The sequence below is a fragment of the Miniopterus schreibersii genome, assembly GCF_964146895.1.
Source record: "Miniopterus schreibersii genome assembly, chromosome: 7".
Taxonomy (NCBI): Eukaryota; Metazoa; Chordata; class Mammalia; order Chiroptera; family Miniopteridae; genus Miniopterus; species Miniopterus schreibersii.
Window position 1 is genome coordinate 43,693,537 of NC_138108.1, and position 19,466 is coordinate 43,713,002.

Consider the following 19,466-nt stretch of genomic DNA (forward strand, 5'->3'; position numbering starts at 1 on the left):
TGCCCATCAGTAGATGAATGGATAAAAAAGCTGTGGTACATGTTGTAAAAAAGAAGGGTCTCTTATCCTTTGGCACAGCATAGAAGGAACTGGGGAGTATTATGCTAAGTGAAATAAGCCAGTCAGAGAAAAACAAGTATCTCACTCATATGATCACCACATGATCTCACTCATATGTGGAATGTAATAAACAAAATAAACTGATGAACAAAACAGATCTAGAGACACAGAAGCATGGAACACACTGAGGGATCTCAGAGGGAAGGTGAGGATGGGGGAGTTGGTGTGGAGAGATTAATCAAAGAACTTATATGTTTGTAAGCATAATCCATGGACACAGACATTGGTATGGGGAAAGCCTGGGGGTGGGGTGGATGGGAGATGGGGGGAAAAAGGGGACATCTGTAATACTTTCAATAATAATAATAAAAAAAGAGCTTTGGATCTGGAGCCAGCAAACTTGGGTTTGTGGCCTAGTTCCCTAATGTGGCAAATATATCTTCATCTGTAAAATAGAGGAAATGCTACAGGGTTTTTGTAGGGATCAGAAAAGTTTATAGATGACTCTCGCCTTTGTTGACCATGAAAAAATAAGTAGTGATATTATTGGTCCCTAGACTAGTAAGAATAGAAAGAAGAGTCAGTTCAGCATTTTATCGCTTTATATTCAAGTTTGAAGGTAATCCCACTATTTTTAGAGTGTCAGACTCAATCATATGTAATAAATGGTAGCAGTTACATATTGGATATGAAAGACTTAAAATATTTACTTAAAATAAAGTTCTTATCATTTTGGATAATATATCAAACTACTAGGTTAACTTCAAATGTTCTGGACTAAATAAAAGAGGTTTCTCAAACATGCCAGATGCTTCTGAATCTAAGCATTGCATGAAGGGGAAATAATTTATTCCCTTAAAGCCGGGGTAGTGAATGTCCGGCCCATGAAATCATTTGGTCTTGCCCTGCCAAGGCCTCACCAAAGAGAAGCAGTTCCAGCCATCATATTATGGGTGAGTTAATTAAATGTTTGACCAAATATAGCAGCCTAACTTTTAAGTTGATAATTTTGTACAGCTTGCGAATGATGTTATAAATATCCAAATGGCCCTTGGCTCTGCCCTAAAGTTTCTTAGTCTATGTTATTCTCTTCAGTTGTCATCTTCTTTCCACTGTCTTTTTCCCTAGAAAGTATTTATTTTCCATGATACTTAGACAACTATTTTTAAAACAAACAACCAAAAAAGGTGGAAGCAAAACAATATACTGCAAATTAATAAGAAAAAGTTACGTGGTTCTGTGGTAAATGAACAACGCATGAGGTAAAACAAAACATTAAAAAACTCCACACATTTAAAAATCAAAAATATATTCAAAACACAAAATCATCCTATTAATATTTACTTTAGTGTGAACCTATGCCAACTATTGAGAGTATCTGTTGTCTGTATAGATAAGAATTATCAAAAATATGTACTTGTTCTTACCTTTAGATTTGGGAATTAGCTCTCCACAACTGAGTATCCGCACCTCAGCAAATGGTTTGCTAGCTGCATCTGTTTTCTGATTTTCTATCTCCCTCACAACTTCTTGACCAGAAATCACTTGCCCAAAAACAACATGATGCCTAAAGAGTCACATAAAGGCGATTAAATAAAAGCTTCTTATTTTAATATTAATTTAAAGTAGGTCATAAGATTAATTAAAATAATCTTTACCCATCTAAATGAGGAGTTGGTTTCGTTGTTCTTTTGGAAATCATCAGACAGAAGAATAAAAACAAAGTCAGAGAAAAACAAAGTTAGCATCTCTAAAAGGGAAAAGAAAATAACTGCATTGGAAACAAAGTTGCAAACAAACAAATCATACGATATCCTAACATAATAAGACTCTTATTACAGGAAACTTAAGTAGAATAGAATGCAAGACGCTTTCCACATAATTAATTTTCGAAAACTTGTTCTGATTATAAAATACCTATACATTGTTGAAAACTTACATGTATTTAAAGTTAACATTTTGGTGTTATTTCTATCAATCCATGCTTCTTGCATGTGACTGGGTTCTTACTGAATATTCATGGTTGTATACTGTTCCACTATACAGACATATAAAAATTTGTCAAACCATTCCACTAGTTTATGGGTTTAACAATAGTGTTTTTGATCTTAACATTTCAAACAATTAAAGCACAGATCATATTCTGATGACTCTCACACATTTCCTATTGAACCTGAACAGAAATGATCCATATGTTTTATAAATTGTTAAATTACCTGTAAACATTTAAAATTTTGTATACTTTTATATAAAAATTCAGATTTCAGACCTTTTGAAAACCGGAAAGATGTGGAATCTGGCACATGGACATAGTTGACCAGGCTGAGAATTCCTGTCTTCTTTAATACAGGGATTAACAGTTTGGTTTCTTGTCCCAGCAGTCTTTACTTGCTTATGTTATTGCCTTAAGACCTGTAGCCCTTTGAGTTTGTTACCCCCGTCGTAGAGTAAACTTCATGTTGAAGAGAGGTCTTGATTAAAACTTTGGATAAAACCCCAAGAAAGAAAAAAATTCCTTTTTTGTAAAAGAAATTAAAAGAAAAAATCCTTTCTTTTTCCATATCAGCCTTAAAAGCTTTATAGTTAAGAAGGCTGCTACCTGAGAAACTACTGGGACATACTGGTACAATAAATTGAAGATGTGCACTGTACAAGATTTACTATTTTTTAAAAATCTTATCAAATAAGACATTAGGAATTTGGAAGTAGAAACACAATTTAAGCTAGCCTTTGATTAAAACACATACAATACCACTAAAAAAAAATTTCTAACATGTATATATATTTTTAAAAATTCACCTTACTTTTAAAACTAATAGCTTGCCTGGCCAGCATGGCTCAGAAGGTCACGGTTGAATTTCCGGTCATGGCACATGCCTGGGTTGCAGGCTCGATCCCCAGTAGGGGGAGTGCAGGGGGCAGCTGATCAATGACTCTCTCATCATTAATGTCTTTATCTCTCTCTCCCTTCCTCTCTCTGAAATCAATAGATATATTTAAAAACAAAACAAAAACTATTAACTCGTTTCTTTACTGTTAACAGCTATGCTTACTTGAACTTGCTAAAAGCACCTAGAAATATAAAAACCTAGGTGTACACCATGTATGTATTATGTTATATTTAGTGTGTGGCATGTGTAATTTGCATCTAGATATAGTCAATCCTCACTTCACAGATTCCATATTTGCAAGTTTACTTGCTCACTAGAATTTATCCATGATTCCTAAAGCAATCTCAGTTTTCATGGTCATTCTGATTGGCAAAAAAGTGTGTTGATAAGAATATGGAAAAATGGTAACTCTTTTACAGTGCTGGTAGGAACATAAAATGATGCAACCACTGTGAAAAATATTCTGGCTCCTCAAAAAGTGAAATGTGCCCTGGGTGGTGTGGCTCGGTTGGCTGGACATCATCCTGTGCACCAAAAGGTTGTAGGCTCGATCCCAGGTGGGGCCTGCAGGAGGCAGCTGATCGATGTTCAGCTCTCTCACACTGATGTTTCTCTCCCCCTTCCTCTCTAAAAATCAATTTTAAAAATCTTTAAAAAAGCTAAACATAAATTACCACATGATCCAGCAGTTCGACTCCTAGGTATACATACAAAAGAACTGAAAATAGGGACTCAAAAAAAAAAATGTATATGCCAAAGTCCTCTGCAGCATGATTCACAACAGCCAAAAGGTGAAAACAACCCAATGTCCATCAACAGATGAATATAAACAAAATGTGGTGTGTACATATAATGAAGTGATATTCAGTCATAAAAAGGAATGAAGTTTTGATACATGCTGCAATATGGATAAATCTTGAAAACATACTAAGTGAAATAATCCAGGCACAAAAGGCAAATAACTGTATGATTCCACTTAGATAACTAGAAGAGCCAAATTCATAGAGATAGAAAGTAGAATAGAGGTTATCAGGGGCAAGGGAGAAAGGGCAATGGTCAGTCTCTGGGATAATAAGATAATTTTGGAAATAGTGGCGATTGTTACACAGCACTATAAATATAAAACCATTGAACTGTATGCTTACAAATGGCTAAAGTGGCAAATTTTGTATGTTACCAAAATTTTTAAAAATTTTAAATTAAAAACAGAAGTCGTTTCCTTTAAAAAACACAATAGAAGAAGTAAAGAAGGGTTATCTAGAAATGGAAACAGATAAGAAGAAATAAACACTTAAGAGAGACAATTCAGAAAATATATTTGAAAGATGGTAAGAACTTAACATAGGGATTTTGGTCAGCACAGAAAGAATTTTACCTAAAAAAGTAAAATTAATGATAACATTTGGTGGTGTTAAGGATCTAGTAAAACTGGCCCTTACTGCTGATATAAAACTAAACTTCTTTTTGGAAGTCAATGCAGCAATGTACAAGGAAAGACTTAAAAATGTGTAAACATATCGGTAAGTAAACTTTTAGCAACTTATATAAAAGAAATAATTAAAATGCATCAAATAATAGGTACAATAATGTTCACTGCAGCAATTTGGAAAAAGGGAACCAACTAAACCAAATGTTCAAAAATTATGTTAATGACCCAGCCCAGTGCTCAGTGGGTTGAGGCATTGTCCCATACACCAAAAAGGTTGCGTGTGGGTTGATTCCCAAGCAGGGCACATACCTAGATTGTGGGTTTCATCCCTGGTAGAGATGTGTACAGGAGACAACTGATTGATATTTTTTTCTCACATCGATGTTTCTCTCTCTCTCTCTCTCTCAAATCAATAAACATATCCTCAGGTAAGGGAAAATATGTATGTAGGTTAGTTAAATAAATAAAGCATAGTATAAACAATGGATTAACATTTAGCTATTAAAATGTTAATGTTTAGTGATGTGCAAAGAGATTTATATTATATCCGAAAGTTGATTACACAGTATATACAACACTCTACATGCATTTTAATTAGAAAAATGGTGTGGGTGTGGGATGGTTTTCTTCTTTTCATTTGTGTGATCTAATTTTTCTACAACAAACATGATAAAGTTGTTTCCTTGAAAAAATAAAAAAGACCCATATACTGTAGTATACAGTGTGGGGCAAAAGTAGGTCTACAGTTGTGATTACATGAAAAAGATTCCTGTATTATTGTTTATTGTATTATTTTCCATGTGAACTGTAAACCTACTTTTTCACCACCCTGTATATATAGAATAAATAGAGTACTATACAGTTGCCAAAAAAGAATGAGAAAAGTGTCTATGAATTGATATGGAGTGATTTCTAGGACATATTGTTAAGTAAAAAGAACAAAACATTATATATAACATGCTATCTACTGTGCAAGAAAAAGGGAAATAAGAAAATATATATGTATTTGTGCTTATGTTTGCAAAAAGAAATACAGGAAGATAAACCAGAAACTAATGGTTACTAGTATGGATGGCTGGAAATGGGGTGAAAAAATGGGAATGGAGTGAAGAGTTAAGTGAGAGTGACACTTTAAGGGAATTTTTTGACATGTGGAATCATGTTAATGTTTTATAAATTTAAAAAAAGCAAAAAACAAAACACGGTGAGAGGAAGAACAAAATGAAATATAATCAGAAACAAATGAACCTAACATGTTTTGAGTCATAAAACCACATAAAATCCACACCAAAAAAAAATATTAATCCAAGTAACTTTTAAACATGGTTTTTTAATTACATGCTCTCTCTCTAAAGACAAAAATAGCTATAAACAAATAGTGAACTCTAGTTAATAGGTTACTTTTCAGTGGTATAGGATGGCATTTTTTTTTTTTTTTTAGGATTCAGTGAGTAGAAATTTTGAAGATAATGGGAGCCAGGTTTTTCACTGTTACAAATATGGAATAGGAAAAAGTTACAAATACGGAATAGGAAAACACTAGAATACACATGGTGCTGACAGGTTAAGTTCTTCTGAGAGCAGGAGAGTTTAGAGCTTTTGAAAGGGAGAGCAAATCTGTACCCACAGGACATGATAAAAAATATGCACTGCTGCCCTGGCCAGTTTGGCTCGTGGTTAGAATGTTGGCCTGTGGACCAAAGCGTTGCAGGTTCTATTCCCAGTCAAGGGCACAAACCTCTGTTGCCCCCATCCCAGCTGGGGCGTGTGCTGGAGGCAACCAATCGATGTGTCTCTGTCACATCGATGTTTCTCTCTCCCTTCCTCCTCCCTCCTTTCCTCCCACTCTATCTAGAGATGGAGAAAGTGTCCTCCAGTGAGGACTAAATAAATAAATAAATAAATAAATAATACATTGCTGACAAGAACTCTGGTCACAATTTTTATGTAGTCAGAATTACAAAACATCAGCTGTATTGGCTTTGGAGTTACAAATATATTTTAGTGAATAGGCAAATTCACATATACAGAATCTTTGAATAATGAGAATTGATTTTATTTTACTTTTTGTAATTAAGTAATTTATGGAGAGATACTGTATGTAAATATCCTGTTCCTTTTTAAATATGTCCTCTAAATTTACCAATAGATAACTCTTTCCTGACTCAATTATTACTGATACGACTGCAAAAATGGAGATTTTTCTACTCTATTGTTCCTCTTACATTTATGAATTGACATTCTACCAAGGAACAGCTTTTACTTCTCCCATTATTCACTCAATTTTTATATTTATATATACTCCTGGATTTGTTTTATTTGATAATCCAATACTAGCATTATTTTGATGGTCAAATTGCCCTAATATGGCCAATGGGAACACTACCCCTTCAAGCCAACTCCTCTGTCTTCTTAACAAGTTTTCATCATTTGAAAACTTTAGCAGTACAATTCAATTCCTCTTTCAACAATATTCCCTTCTTCAACAATTCTTTGTTCTCCCTCCTTTAAAAATTCTCCCCCTTATGAGCTCTTCCTCTATTAGGAATAAAGGGTAGGGACAAGAAAAACAACACACTGAAAGAGGAATATTTTAAGCTACCAGATCATAAATACTTACATGAAGAACTGTGAACCATTTGTATCCTTTCCTCTGTTGGCCATTGACAAGAGAAATTCTTTGTTGTGTTTAACAGCAAAACTCTCATCTATAGAGAAGCAAAGATTTCAGTTATAGGCATAAACTACCTCCAAAATCATTTTCACTTTTCATATCTTGTATTCATATCATGTGCCAGCTGGTGTGGCTCAGTGGCTGAGCATCGACCTATGATCCAGGAGATAGAGGTTCAATTCCCAGTCAGAGGATGTGCCCGGGTTTTGGGCTCGATCCCCGGGGGGTGGTGGGTGGTGGTGCAGGAGGCAGCCAATCAATGACTCTCTTATCACTGATTTTTTTTTCTCTCTCTCTCTCTCCCTTCCTCTCTCTGAAATCAATATAATTTAAACAAAAGAGAAGAATCAAGTATTAACCAATTCCCACCTGCATCTTTTTAAAGCTTTTTTTTTTTAAACCTCACCAGAGGGTATGTTTATTGACTTGAGAGAGAGAAAGGGAGGGAGGGAGGGGGGGGGAGGGGGGGGAGGGAAACACTGATATGAGAAACATCGACCAGTGGCCTCCTGTACATCCCCTGACCAAGGATGGAACCCACAGCCCAGGTATGTGCCCTGACCTGGAACTGAACCCACAACCCTTTGATGTATGGACCCATGTTCTAACCAATCTAGCCATGGGGCTCTTCCATCTTTTTAGATTAAAATATTTCTAACCCTATGTTCATGTGTTGATCGATTGATGAATGGATAAAGAAGATATTATTACTCAGCTCTTTCCCTGCCCCATGGAGGCAAAGGCTTGAGTGCATTAAAGATTGGGCTCTCCTCATAACCCACCTCCATGGCTGTGGAAGGTATTGCTGCTAGAATGTGTAATGGACATTAATACTTCTTTACAAGAGGTGCTGAAGACTGCCCTCATTCAGATGGCCTACCACTCAAAATTCAAAAAGCTGCCCAAGCCTTAGACAAGCACCAAGCCCATCGTTGTGTGCTTGCACCCAACTGTGATGAGCCTAAGTATGTCAAGTTGGTGGAAACCTTTTGTGCTGAACACCAAATCAACCTAATTAAGGCTGATGACAATAAGAAACTAGGGGAAGGAGTAGGACTCAGAGCAAACACCCCATAAAGTGGTTGGTTGAAGTTAAGTGTTAGATAACGACTATGGCAGATTCTCAGGCCAAGGATTTCATTGAGGAGCCCTTCAAATGCAAGAAATGAACTAATAAACTGGCTTCTGTCTCTTAAAAAAAAAGGAAAGAAAAGAAGGTATTTGTCCTAAAAAAAGAAATCATGTGGTGAGTGCATGGAGAGGTGGAATAGCAAATTGATGTCTCTATCTCTCTCCACCCCTTTCCTCCCTCTCTAGAAGTAAAAAAAAAAAAAGCAAGCTAAAAAAAAAAAAAAATCTTGCGATTTCTGACATCATAGATGGAACCAGATGGTATTATGCTAAGTGAAATAAGTCAGACAGAAAATGACAAATTACCGTATGATTTCACTTATATGTGGTACCTAAAAAGCAAAACAAAAAATGGACTCACAGATACAGAGAACTAATGGTTTTCAGAAGGGAGGAGGTTTGGAGGATTGGTGAAATAGGATAAGGGATTAAGAGGTAGAGAATTCCAGTGATAAAATAAGTAAGTTACGGAGATGTAATGTACTGCATAAGGAATACAGTCAAGAACATTGTAGTAACTTGGTATGGGGTTCCTAGATTTAATGTGGTCATCATTTCTAAAGGTATTTAAATGTGAAACCACTATGTTGTACACCTAAAACTAATACAATATTATATGTCAATTATAGTTCAATTTTAAAAATAAATTTAAAAAGGATTAAGATTAAGCCATGGAAGTTCCTATTCTAGCACTATAATTCTAGGAGTTTAATATTGATCACTGAAATCCTTCAAATAATACATGAATGTCCTAAACCACACAAGAAAAATCCTACCTTTATGAAAAGTCTGTAGTATAAATTTTTTAAAAATATTTTTTTATTGATTTGCAGAGAGGAAGGGAGAGAGAGAAAGAGAAACACTAATGTGAAAGTAGAACATAGATCAGCTGCTCCCTGCAAGCCCCCTAACCGGGGATCGAACCTGAAACTTGAGCTTGTACCCTGACTAGGAATCAAACTGGCATCCTTTTGGTGCAAGGGACGACGCCCAACCAACTTAGCCACATTGACCAGGGCATATATTTAAAAATTTTCACAAAAAAATTTACCTCCAGAGTGATTGAAGGTAGACGGATATTAGTATACTGTTTAATAAATAATCTTATTGATTTAATAGAGAAAAATCAAATGAATAAAGTAGAAAAAATTAGAAACACAATTTAAAATAAAAGTAAACATTTTTACCTTCAAAAAATCCTCCATAAATAGATTCCCCTCCTCGTCCATTTCCTAGGGATGAAAAACATGGACTCTAAGAACTCTCAAGATAGTAATCTCCTTGAAGGTGCTACCTAAACAAAATACTTCTTAGAAAGTTAATACTCAAATAGCTTTGAATCTATGACACTTAAAGTTTCAGAGCAAATCATAAAGTCAATACTGCCAAGATCCCAAATTACTTTGTTTCCCTTATGATATAATAGTAAGAATATGACAAAGTCTATTAAGATATGTGAGAAAAAACAACAATGTCAGATTCTAATGATGATTATGTAGGTTTTTCAACAGAAATTATTGACCTTTAAAAAAGTGTCTTTAAAATATAATTTCAATGCTTTGATAATAAAAAAGTATAGGTAAAAACTATATGGTAGGTAAGAATTACTAGCTGTGACAAAATCAAACACATACACTGATAGGTTACTTAAAGAGGAATACAGCATTTTGTTTTTTATCCAGAAGCAATTTTCTGAAATTCATGCATCAAAGGTTAAATTATTTCCTCTGCTTCCTTCTTTTTATCTATTTCTATGAGTACTTCTGATTGTTAGAGCAAATAAATAAAACTGAACTAGTACTTCTAAGACTTGTCTAACTTTGAGATCTATGACATTTAACAAGGAATATATAATTTTCGTTTGTGGGAATCAAAGTCTTACCTTCACTGAAGTCACCACCCTGAACCATAAAATCTTTGACAACTCTGTGAAAGAGACAACTCTTATAATGTAATGGTTTCTGAGTTGATTTCCCTGTCCCCTTTTCACCTATAAAAAAGAAAAATTAGTAGTCCATTTAGTAAAAAGAAAATCAAGGAAGTAGTAATAAAGCAAAATCAATGATGAAAGCTTTCACCCTGTAAAATATATCTCTCTTGAACAATATAGACTTTTTTAAACTTTAGAATTTTCACACCCCTCAGGAATTTTTAAAAAAATTCATTTAAAACAATCAATGTCAAATAAAATCCCATTACAACTAATATTTCTCAGAATAACTTTCACATCCTAGTCAATGTTGCATAATCTGCATGTTATGAGAAAAATGTAATATGCATAAAGAAATCTAAAATTTGTTAAATGAAAATCGAACTACTATAAGGGCAATTGAGAATGTCAACAAACCTGTACAAAGACAGCGGAAGTTCTCACATGTTTTGGGACACACATCAGAAAATAATTCAAAGACAACTCTTCCAGCTTAAAAAAAAAAAAAAGTAACTGGTTTAAATTGTCCTTACTAATTTAAAATATTAAATACTCATTTATAAATGTTAAATAGGAACATGACTCTTCTTACCTGGTTGATTATTAATAGCGATGTCAAAAAAACATCGTGGACGCTGAACCTTTATTCCCATGGCTCCAATATTTCAATCTATGAGTAAAATACAGTTTTCAGGCAAACAGACAAAGATTTTTCATAAATCTCTAAAAAATATTCTGTGGAGCATAAACTAGAAATGTAGTTTGAATTTATTTTGATATTTACTTCCATGGCATAAATCATATGGATCCTTTTCTTTTAGAGATTAGACTGCATTTTGTGAAGAATATTGAAAAAACATAAAAGAAAAGGCTTAGGCTGGCTGGTGGTTCTGTTGGTTGGAGCACCATCCCATGTACCGAGAAGGGTCCTGGGTTCAATTTCTGGTCAGGGTGCATACAAGAGGCAACCAATCGATGTTTTTCTCTCTCTCTCAAAATCAATAAAAACACTTAAAAAGAAAGAAAAGGCTTAGCCATTATATGATATTTCTATTTTAACCACCAAATATACACTGTCACCCCAAACAGAAAACTATATTAAATCTGTATAACTAAGTGAATTCAACAGGCAAATTACCTGTAAATAGAGAAAAATCAAGGACAAACTGATCCAATTCTTTTGGCCCTGGAAAATGAAAAGGAGAGTTTTTACTAAAATGGTGATTTTAAAAAGAAAGCATGCAAATCTCTTAAAAAACAACAAAAAAACCCAACAAAAATAAATCATCAAGGGAAAAAGGAGGTTAATTTAACACTAGTAAGATATGGTAGATTTATATTTTGAGTAAAAGCACATTAAGTTTTACAAATGAAGATATTTTCTGATCATGAGCAACAGCCTTTACTGATATGCTAGCTAGACACAAAAAATACCAGTAAGTCAGATATGTTGTGTAACAATTTTATCTACACAGCAGATGGCTGTTATTTAACAGACATTCTTTTGATAAGGCATTTATTTTAAGGACTTAAAGCGTTTGAATCAAAATACTTGTAGGGAACGAGAGTAATGTGAAGAGCAGAAAAATCAAAGGGACTTAGTGTAAACAGGATCCAAAAATGATGAACTATAAAAATGACAGCCCGGCTGGCGTGGCTCAGTGGTTGAGCATCGACCTAGGATCCAGGAGATCTAGGTTCGATTCCCGGTGAGGGGACATACCCGGGGTTGCCTGCTCGATCCCCAGTAGGGGGAGTGCAGGAGGGAGCTGATCAATGACCACTCTCTCATCATTGATGTTTTTCTCTCCCCCCCCTCTACTTTCCTCTCTGAAACAATAAAGATATATTAAAAAGAAAAAGAAAAATTCATAATAAAAAAATGTACATATAATCTAAGATTATAATGTACATGACTGGAAGTGGCTATTATATGTAGGTTACACCACATAAAAATACTTTTCATAGAAATAGATTAAAATTGGTTTTCCTAGAATGACAAATATGCCTTAATTCAAGAAAGATTAAAGACAGCAAATTATCATTAAAAGCACTACACAAATTTCGAGTATGTAAATGCTCAAATATGAAAAGCTAATGAAGAACAATGGTGACACAAAAGACGGCTCAACACTATGTCTCTAACATTATTAAAATCAGATTTTATTTAATCAGAAATAGAACAGTATTTCCTCTATGCTCTCCTGGTATTACTCAAATAATACCTAAAATCAAACACAAGATAAACATCTGGTCAATTTTTCATTTTTTCAAGAAAAAGTACAGAGAAAACAAGGCAGGGAAAAATCAAGCCTATGAAATTTTCAGTAAAATAACTGATGAATTTCCTAAGAATGGTAAATAATGAAAGCTTTCAGTGTAGTAGTCTACAGATGATCTGTTTGCTGCAAATTTGTTTAATCTAAATGAGTTGCAGCTATTTCTATAAAATCCAGATATTAAAAAAAAATCGTATCTAGCCACATTCCAATATAGCAATCATCAGTCTCCCCCGTTACATGAGGTATATGTTTCAGTTTGACCTAGTTTCCACTACTTCCTATTAGCTGTTAACATTTATTATGTACTTGACCTCACGCACTCACCCCACCTGCTCCACCCCTTCAGAAACTTGAGCTTTATAATACTCAATTTCATCTACTTTAGTCATTAAAAAACAACTTTCAAATAAGGTAATAAAGTTAATAAGCTTACCAAAAAAAAAAAAAAAATCACATAAAAACTGCATAAAATCCTGGCACTTAGCTCTGACTTTTAATATTTTTTTGCATATTCTTCTAAGAAGAATCACAACATACTGATTTAAATGTTTATCAACAATATCAGTTACTTTTGTATGTCAATAATAGATAGTTATAAGATTTTAAAATACAAATGCTAGAATTATAAACTTCTACAACAAATGCGTATATTTCATAAAAATATCAGAGAGGTAAAAACTCAACAAATGCATATATTTCGTAAAAATATCAGAGAGGTAAAAACTCATATGTAAAAAGTTAAGTCTTGTAGGTTCATACATAAAATAATTTCCATATTCACCCTAAAGTAACATGAAGGATGGGGGGGCAAGTATATGGGCAACTAATTATTAAAATACATGGTAAATGACAAAGTATTTATAAAAAGGCAATAAATAATACAGTGACTTTATTACATTCAAAGAAATACTTGGCATGTTCACACAGTATGAAGGAGTCAGCATAGTACTGAGTCTTGAAAAAGTAGATAGCAAATCCTTTTAAACTATTAATATTAAGATGATCAGCAGGTCTTTGCCCTTTCTGATTCCCTTGGCTAATTCCTAAGCGTCCTTAAAGATTCAACATAGCCAGAGTACAATCTGGGAGCTTCACCCTGACTCTCTAAAGCTTAAGTGACTCTTCTTCTGTTAAATCTTACTTTCTTTAACATAAACTGCTCTGTAAAGTACTCAAACTCAGAATCTTTGTATCTTCAACACCATTGTGACTGGCCCAGCACTACATTATCAAACAAAAAGAATGCAAGTTAAGTAATGAGTGGAACCAGACTCCTATTAAAACTCAGCACCGGCTGGGCGTGGCTCATAGGTTGAACATGGACCTAGGATCCAGGAGATCTCGGGTTCAATTCCTGGTCAGGGCACAAGCCCGGGTTGCCTGCTCAATCCCCAGTCAGGAGTGTGCAGGAGGCAGCTGATCTACGACGACTCTCCTATCACTGATGTTACTATCTCTGTCTGTCCCTCTTCCTTCCTCTCTCTGAAATCAATAAAGATATATTTAAAAAGCAAACAAACAAAAACCTCAGTGCCTTTCCTTCTGTAAGTACTGCTTCTCACATAGTGTATTGACAATATGTACCTATAGTCAGAAATTCTCCAGAGCCTACCAATAACCATCCTTTCAGCGTATTTCACAATAGAAACAACCTATTTCCTAGATCTGCCTACTGCATTCTAAGGGTGTCCTCCAGAAATGTATATACACTTTAACAGCTGATAGTTCAGTTTTGAAAATGAAATGTATTTTAATAAACACTGCCTTTATAATTATTCAAAGTGTGTATATACATTTTTTGGGGGAAACCCTATATTTTAAAAAAAGTATTGCTTTCCTTTCCCCCTCCTTCCCTTCCTTCCTTCCAACAGAATCCATTGTAAGAGGGAGCATATTCAGTTCAGGACCAAGACACAATGATGGGAAGTTATCTGCTTAAGTTTTATAAACAGGTGACAATTTACATACAAGATTTCCACCTCTAAGTGCAACCATATTAAGTTTTATTAAAACAATAATGGATCTTGAAGATTACTTTCAAAGAAGGCAATCTAATATTCACACAAGCCTGTTTACACTACCCCTAATGTAGTTCACAGAGAATAAATGAGAAATGAAAATTAACTGCTTCAAAAACATAAAAATATAGTTATGAATGCCAGATTGCTAATGAATTAAATACAACTTAACTTTCTGAGTTGTCATAAAAGGCAACTATGTTCTTCCATACGCTGCCCCTTCCCATAGTGTCTCTGACAGTTACAAACCACTGGGCTGGTAGAACCACAATTTAACAGTGTATAGGCATTTCTTAAATCCTTTAGAAAACTTAAAAAGTGAAAAGCTGTAATGTTGCCAAGTTCAGTATTAAATAATATTATAACTTAAAAACACTGTTTTTGATCCTACCCTGGGGACATACTTTTATTGATTTTTAAAGAAAAATGGGGGGAGAGAAAAACATCAAAGTGAGACACATCAATAGCTTGCCTCCCGAATGGGTACTGAACTTGAAACCTCGGTATGTCCTTTGACCAGGAATCGAACCTGCAACTTTTCCATGTATGGGACGACACTTCAACCAACCAAGCCACCTGGCCCGGGAAAGATATTATATACTTTTTACACATACAATCTAAGAGACATAAAAATATAGTTACCACTGTGTTAGTACTGAACTAAAAAAGCATATACTAACTGGGAAATCTTTGCTAATATTCTTCATAGTGTACCTGTAATTATCTAAGTATACTTTCTGAGTATACTTATTTGTCATAGTTGCCTTTTCATAGTAGTAAAATTTTCTATTTTTCTACTTGTCCAGTAGAGACCCTGGTTCTGGAAATTCTGACAAGTAAAACAGTAACACAGATGTTCTTTAAAAAAAAAAAAAAAAAAAAAAAGATAAGTTTATTTCAGTGTCTGTGGAGTTATACCTACACCATCTTATCAACTTTATTCAATCCAATAATTCCTATATAAAGAGCTACAAACTCCTAAAGTTTGAAGGAACTTTAGAGATAATCTGGTCCAATCTTCTGATTTTATAGATTGAGGATTAGAGAGTTCTCTGGCTCAAGGTCACAAAGGGAAAAAAAGCGAGTTTTCTGATTAAATACTCTATAGGTTCACTGTGGAAACCAGCTTATTCACATATATTCTAGGTAATGGCTCATTTAACTTTCCAACATATGACCATAATGCAATGACTTAATTATGACTAAATCTTAGGCTGAAGTTTTACATAATTAACATGGCTTATTATATAAACAAACAGGTTTTTCATTCATTTTAAAAATAAATGCATAAAAAGTGGAACAACAAATCCATGTTTCTCAAATCAATAAAATTTTTTAAAAATCAATGAATTAAGGAATCATTCACGTTTTAAAAACAATTGTAATATCAAAAATCGATGTCTACAGTTATAAGTATGATGTAATTAAATTTCAGGAAGAGATTGGTGATTATTTTAAGCCACTACTCAAACTAAAACCAAGTGCAGATTTCCTGTCTGGCACTAAAAGTATAAAGTCCCAGTTGCAAGTTTTCTTTGAGTATTTATTATACTTACCTGTAGTAAATTTTAAGATGCAAGATTTGCCCAACAGAAATAAAAATGTACTGTTTTTTTTAGGACCACATATGCATTAAACTAGGGCAAAACCATTGATACGTAAATCAAATGAAAACTGAAGATTGGTGCTAATATTAAAGTGGAAAAAAAGTACAATACCACAACATAGCAGAAAGGTTTATAACAAACTCTTCAAATCATTTGAGTCCATTATCTATGGATTCCAAAGTAAAACACCTTACTACATTAGAATACTAAAAACAGATAATGCTCTTGAAATATCATATTAGTAAAATAATAAGGAAAAAAACATCAACACATATTTCTTAAAAGAGCCACAATGAAAGAATTGCAGATGGTGTCCTAATAACAGAACTAGTTCATCCTATTATGGTTACCAATTTCCCTTTAATTAAAGAATGAATGCTGCCTGACAGAAAAACCTAATTTAAAATATGCAAAAGGATGGACCTAGCCACTTTGGCTCAGTGGTTAGAGCGTTGGCCCGCAGACTGAGGGGTCTCGAGTTGGATTCCAGTCAAGGGCACTTACCTTGGTTGCAGGCTGGATTCCCTCGCCCCAGTCAGGGCTCATGGGGGAGGCAACCAATAAATGTGTCTCTCTCACATCAATGTTTCTCTCCCCCCCTTCACTCCCTCCTTCAAAAAACAAAGAAAAAAATATCCTGGGGTAAAAATTAAATAAATATATATATGCAAAAGGACAAAGACCTTACTTGGAGGCCATGGATTCTGCAAGACCACAATAAGCAGCATCAAAAACTAGGGGCCTTTAATAAGTCCCAATAGATGAAATGTACGCTCTTCACTCATCTGAGAGCTGCGAAGTTCTCACTGAAAGCCAATTTTACACAGAATTTTAACCAACCTGAATATTTATTTTTGAAGCCCACAGTTTCATGATAGTCAGAAATAAAAATATCATTTTATAGATGAAGAAAGAAGTTCAGAAAGATGGTTGAGCCAACCCTGGCTGGAGAACTCTATAGGTTAGTGTGTCCTGGGGTAAACAAGGTAGTGGCTTTGATTTCTCTTCAGGGCACATACAAGAATCAACCAATGAATGCATAAATAAGTGGAACAACAAACTGATGTTTCTGTCTCTCTCCCTTCCTTTTTCTCTAAAATTAAAAAAAAAAAAAAAAAAAAAAAAAAAAGGATGGTTGAGCCAGAAACAAATCAAAATTTTCTAACCTAAGAAGTCTGCAAACTTGTATTCTCCTGATAACAGAGGAAGGCGACCTTGGTAACCGCCTGAAACGACCAAACCCCCCCAAAATGTAAAAAGCAAACACAATTCAAAAAAAAGCACAAAATGCTACAAGATAAGACCTGTTAGGATCCCAGGGCACCAATAATTCTGAATCATAAAAAAAAAAAAGTAAAATAAACTCTTTAAGACAGACGTTTGCAACTTGTTATAAAAATAATCCTATCTTAAATGGTTAAAATAAAAGGGGGATGCTAAACCGGGTAAATTTTCTGATAAATAACAAGTATAATGAGAGAAGGGGCTATGCTAGATATCTGTGCCTTTTCTCAATTTTATGGCACAGTTTCAAAAATGTTCACACACACCCTCCCTATCATCCTTCCGAAATGGTAAATTATTGGCCATTCTTTGCCAAATGGGAATACATACAGACACACATATATTCCCCCCTATCTGGTTTTAGCTACTGACAGTTAAGGTACCCCCAAATTTCCAAAACATTTAATTGTTTCTTGGAAGTATTTGTGATTACTGCAAAAACTTGGTCCTGCACAAAAAGTACTGTTGTGAGAAGACACTAAACCAATGCACAAAATGGTGCTTTTATAAAATTTTCAAAACGACTGGAAGTTCTCCATTCCCGCAGACCTCGACTTAGCTCCGTTAAGATGAATTAAATTCACAAACTTTACCCCAAGGCATACGGAGCTTAGAAGCCGTCAGCTTCCTCCTAAAGTAATTATCTCTCCTAAAAGGCCTGCGCTGCTCACAGATCCGCGGAACCGTAGAACTTCGAGACAGCTCTGTGATGAGAGGGGAAGAGCCCGGATTTCAGTTTTAGGAGAATGCTTAACTAAGCGGCCTGGGCATCTTAACTATTTACGATAGACGCTGTTTATCCCATGGGAAAAAAAAAAAAAAGGTCGCAGTAGGAGGAAAGCCCGTCTTCAATCTAATCTTAACCCCTGTGATCCAGACTCTTCGCCTGCCACGGTCCAACCCTAACCTGACAGAATGTCAGATTACACCTCCCCTGACCCCACCAAACTTCCTACCTACCTCACATTAGTGTTTAGTCTTACAATTTTGAAGCATCAAAAATCACCCCGGCTCCCCAGAGTTCAGGCCGCCGTCGCTGCCGCCATATTACAGCTTGTGCGGCAAAATGCGTCAGGGAGGGAGGCGTGCGCCCGAATCGAGAGGGCGGGGGCTGGCAGGGGGAGGACCGTTTCCCAAGCCCGGGTGACGCGGCTGGAAACCTTCTCCAGGTGCAACAGCTGCAGAGCTGGCGCCACGGTCCTTGGGGGTCCCCTGTGGAAACAGGCAGCCCCGAGACCTCGAAGGGAAGACGGTTAACGCGGCAGGGCCTACCGCGCCGGCTCCGCCCCTCTTCTCCGACCCTTCCCGCTCTCGTACCCCGGCACTGCTGCGAAGGACGCCACCGAAACAACACGGGCTTCCCGCCACTCACCTGCACCAGTACAGTCTCTGCCCAGGTCCGGTCCTTTAAAGCGCTTCAAATCTACCGCCGCCAGAAAAGGCGCTAAAGCCCACTACCCGCCTCCCTCCCCCACAACCCAGTCCCGGTGTGGAGGGAAAGCGTCGCGCCGGAAGTACGTCACGGGGTGGTTGACCTTATCTCCTGGAACTGTTCCCTTGATTGCGTCACCCCGGCCCTCCCTGGAGCTCTAGGATGTGGGTTCCTGTTAAGTATCAAGTGTACAGGTAGTTTAATGCTTTATGTGTGAGTTGATTGGCACCGGTTGTAACTGTCAGAATGCCATATAGTCTGTGAGATGAAGTGCTTCATTTAATAAACATTTATTGGAAAGAAAGCCCTACCTTCAAGAAGCTTCCAGCCTTAGCCGGGTGTCTGGGTTGGAGCGTCCCTACAACAAAAAAGTTGTGGATTCGAATCGCGGTCAGGACACATACCTAGGCTGCGAGTTTGATCCCCAGGGTTGGATCCCCAGTTGGGGTGCAACCCATCGATGTTTCTGAGTTTCTCATCTCCCCCCCCCCCCCCCAAAGCAATAGCAAACATTCTCGGGTGAGGATTTTTAAAAAAGAAGCAGCTTCCAGTTCAGCTTCCGGTAAACGCTATGACACAAATTTTAAAAAAAGAAAAAAGTGCTATTTGAGGAAAAAAGGAAATTGCAGTCATTGATTCTGGTTGTTTTTATATTCTCACAACTCATGATATGGGTTATTGTTATTTGCAGATAAAGAAATTGAGGCTCGGAGAGGTTAAATGCCTCT

The 19,466-nt window shown here is 35.7% G+C and overlaps 1 protein-coding gene and 1 pseudogene across 4 annotated transcripts in view; one reads left to right on the forward strand and one right to left on the reverse strand.

Annotated features, from left to right (window-relative positions):
- The window catches only part of PPIG (peptidylprolyl isomerase G), a 36,290-nt gene extending 17,477 nt beyond the window's left edge, over positions 1-18,813 (reverse strand). The window contains exons 1-9 of one of the 3 annotated variants that reach the window (XM_081142656.1): positions 18,679-18,813; positions 11,254-11,301; positions 10,708-10,785; positions 10,533-10,607; positions 10,068-10,175; positions 9,373-9,417; positions 7,001-7,088; positions 1,719-1,748; positions 1,488-1,627 (exon numbers count right to left, since the gene is read on the reverse strand). In XM_081142656.1, coding sequence (XP_080998782.1) covers positions 1,488-1,627; positions 1,719-1,748; positions 7,001-7,088; positions 9,373-9,417; positions 10,068-10,175; positions 10,533-10,607; positions 10,708-10,768 — 547 coding nt within the window. In that variant the 5' untranslated portion in view covers positions 10,769-10,785; positions 11,254-11,301; positions 18,679-18,813. Of the gene's footprint in view, positions 1-1,487; positions 1,628-1,718; positions 1,749-7,000; positions 7,089-9,372; positions 9,418-10,067; positions 10,176-10,532; positions 10,608-10,707; positions 10,786-11,253; positions 11,302-18,266; positions 18,591-18,678 lie in introns of those variants that run through there. The other 2 variants (XM_081142657.1, XM_081142658.1) reach the window with 2 other exon arrangements.
- LOC308559910 (small ribosomal subunit protein eS12 pseudogene) lies at positions 7,841-8,223 on the forward strand (annotated as a pseudogene). Its single transcript has one exon. The product of its transcript is annotated as a small ribosomal subunit protein eS12 pseudogene (transcript).
- Positions 18,814-19,466: the final 653 nt, after the last annotated feature.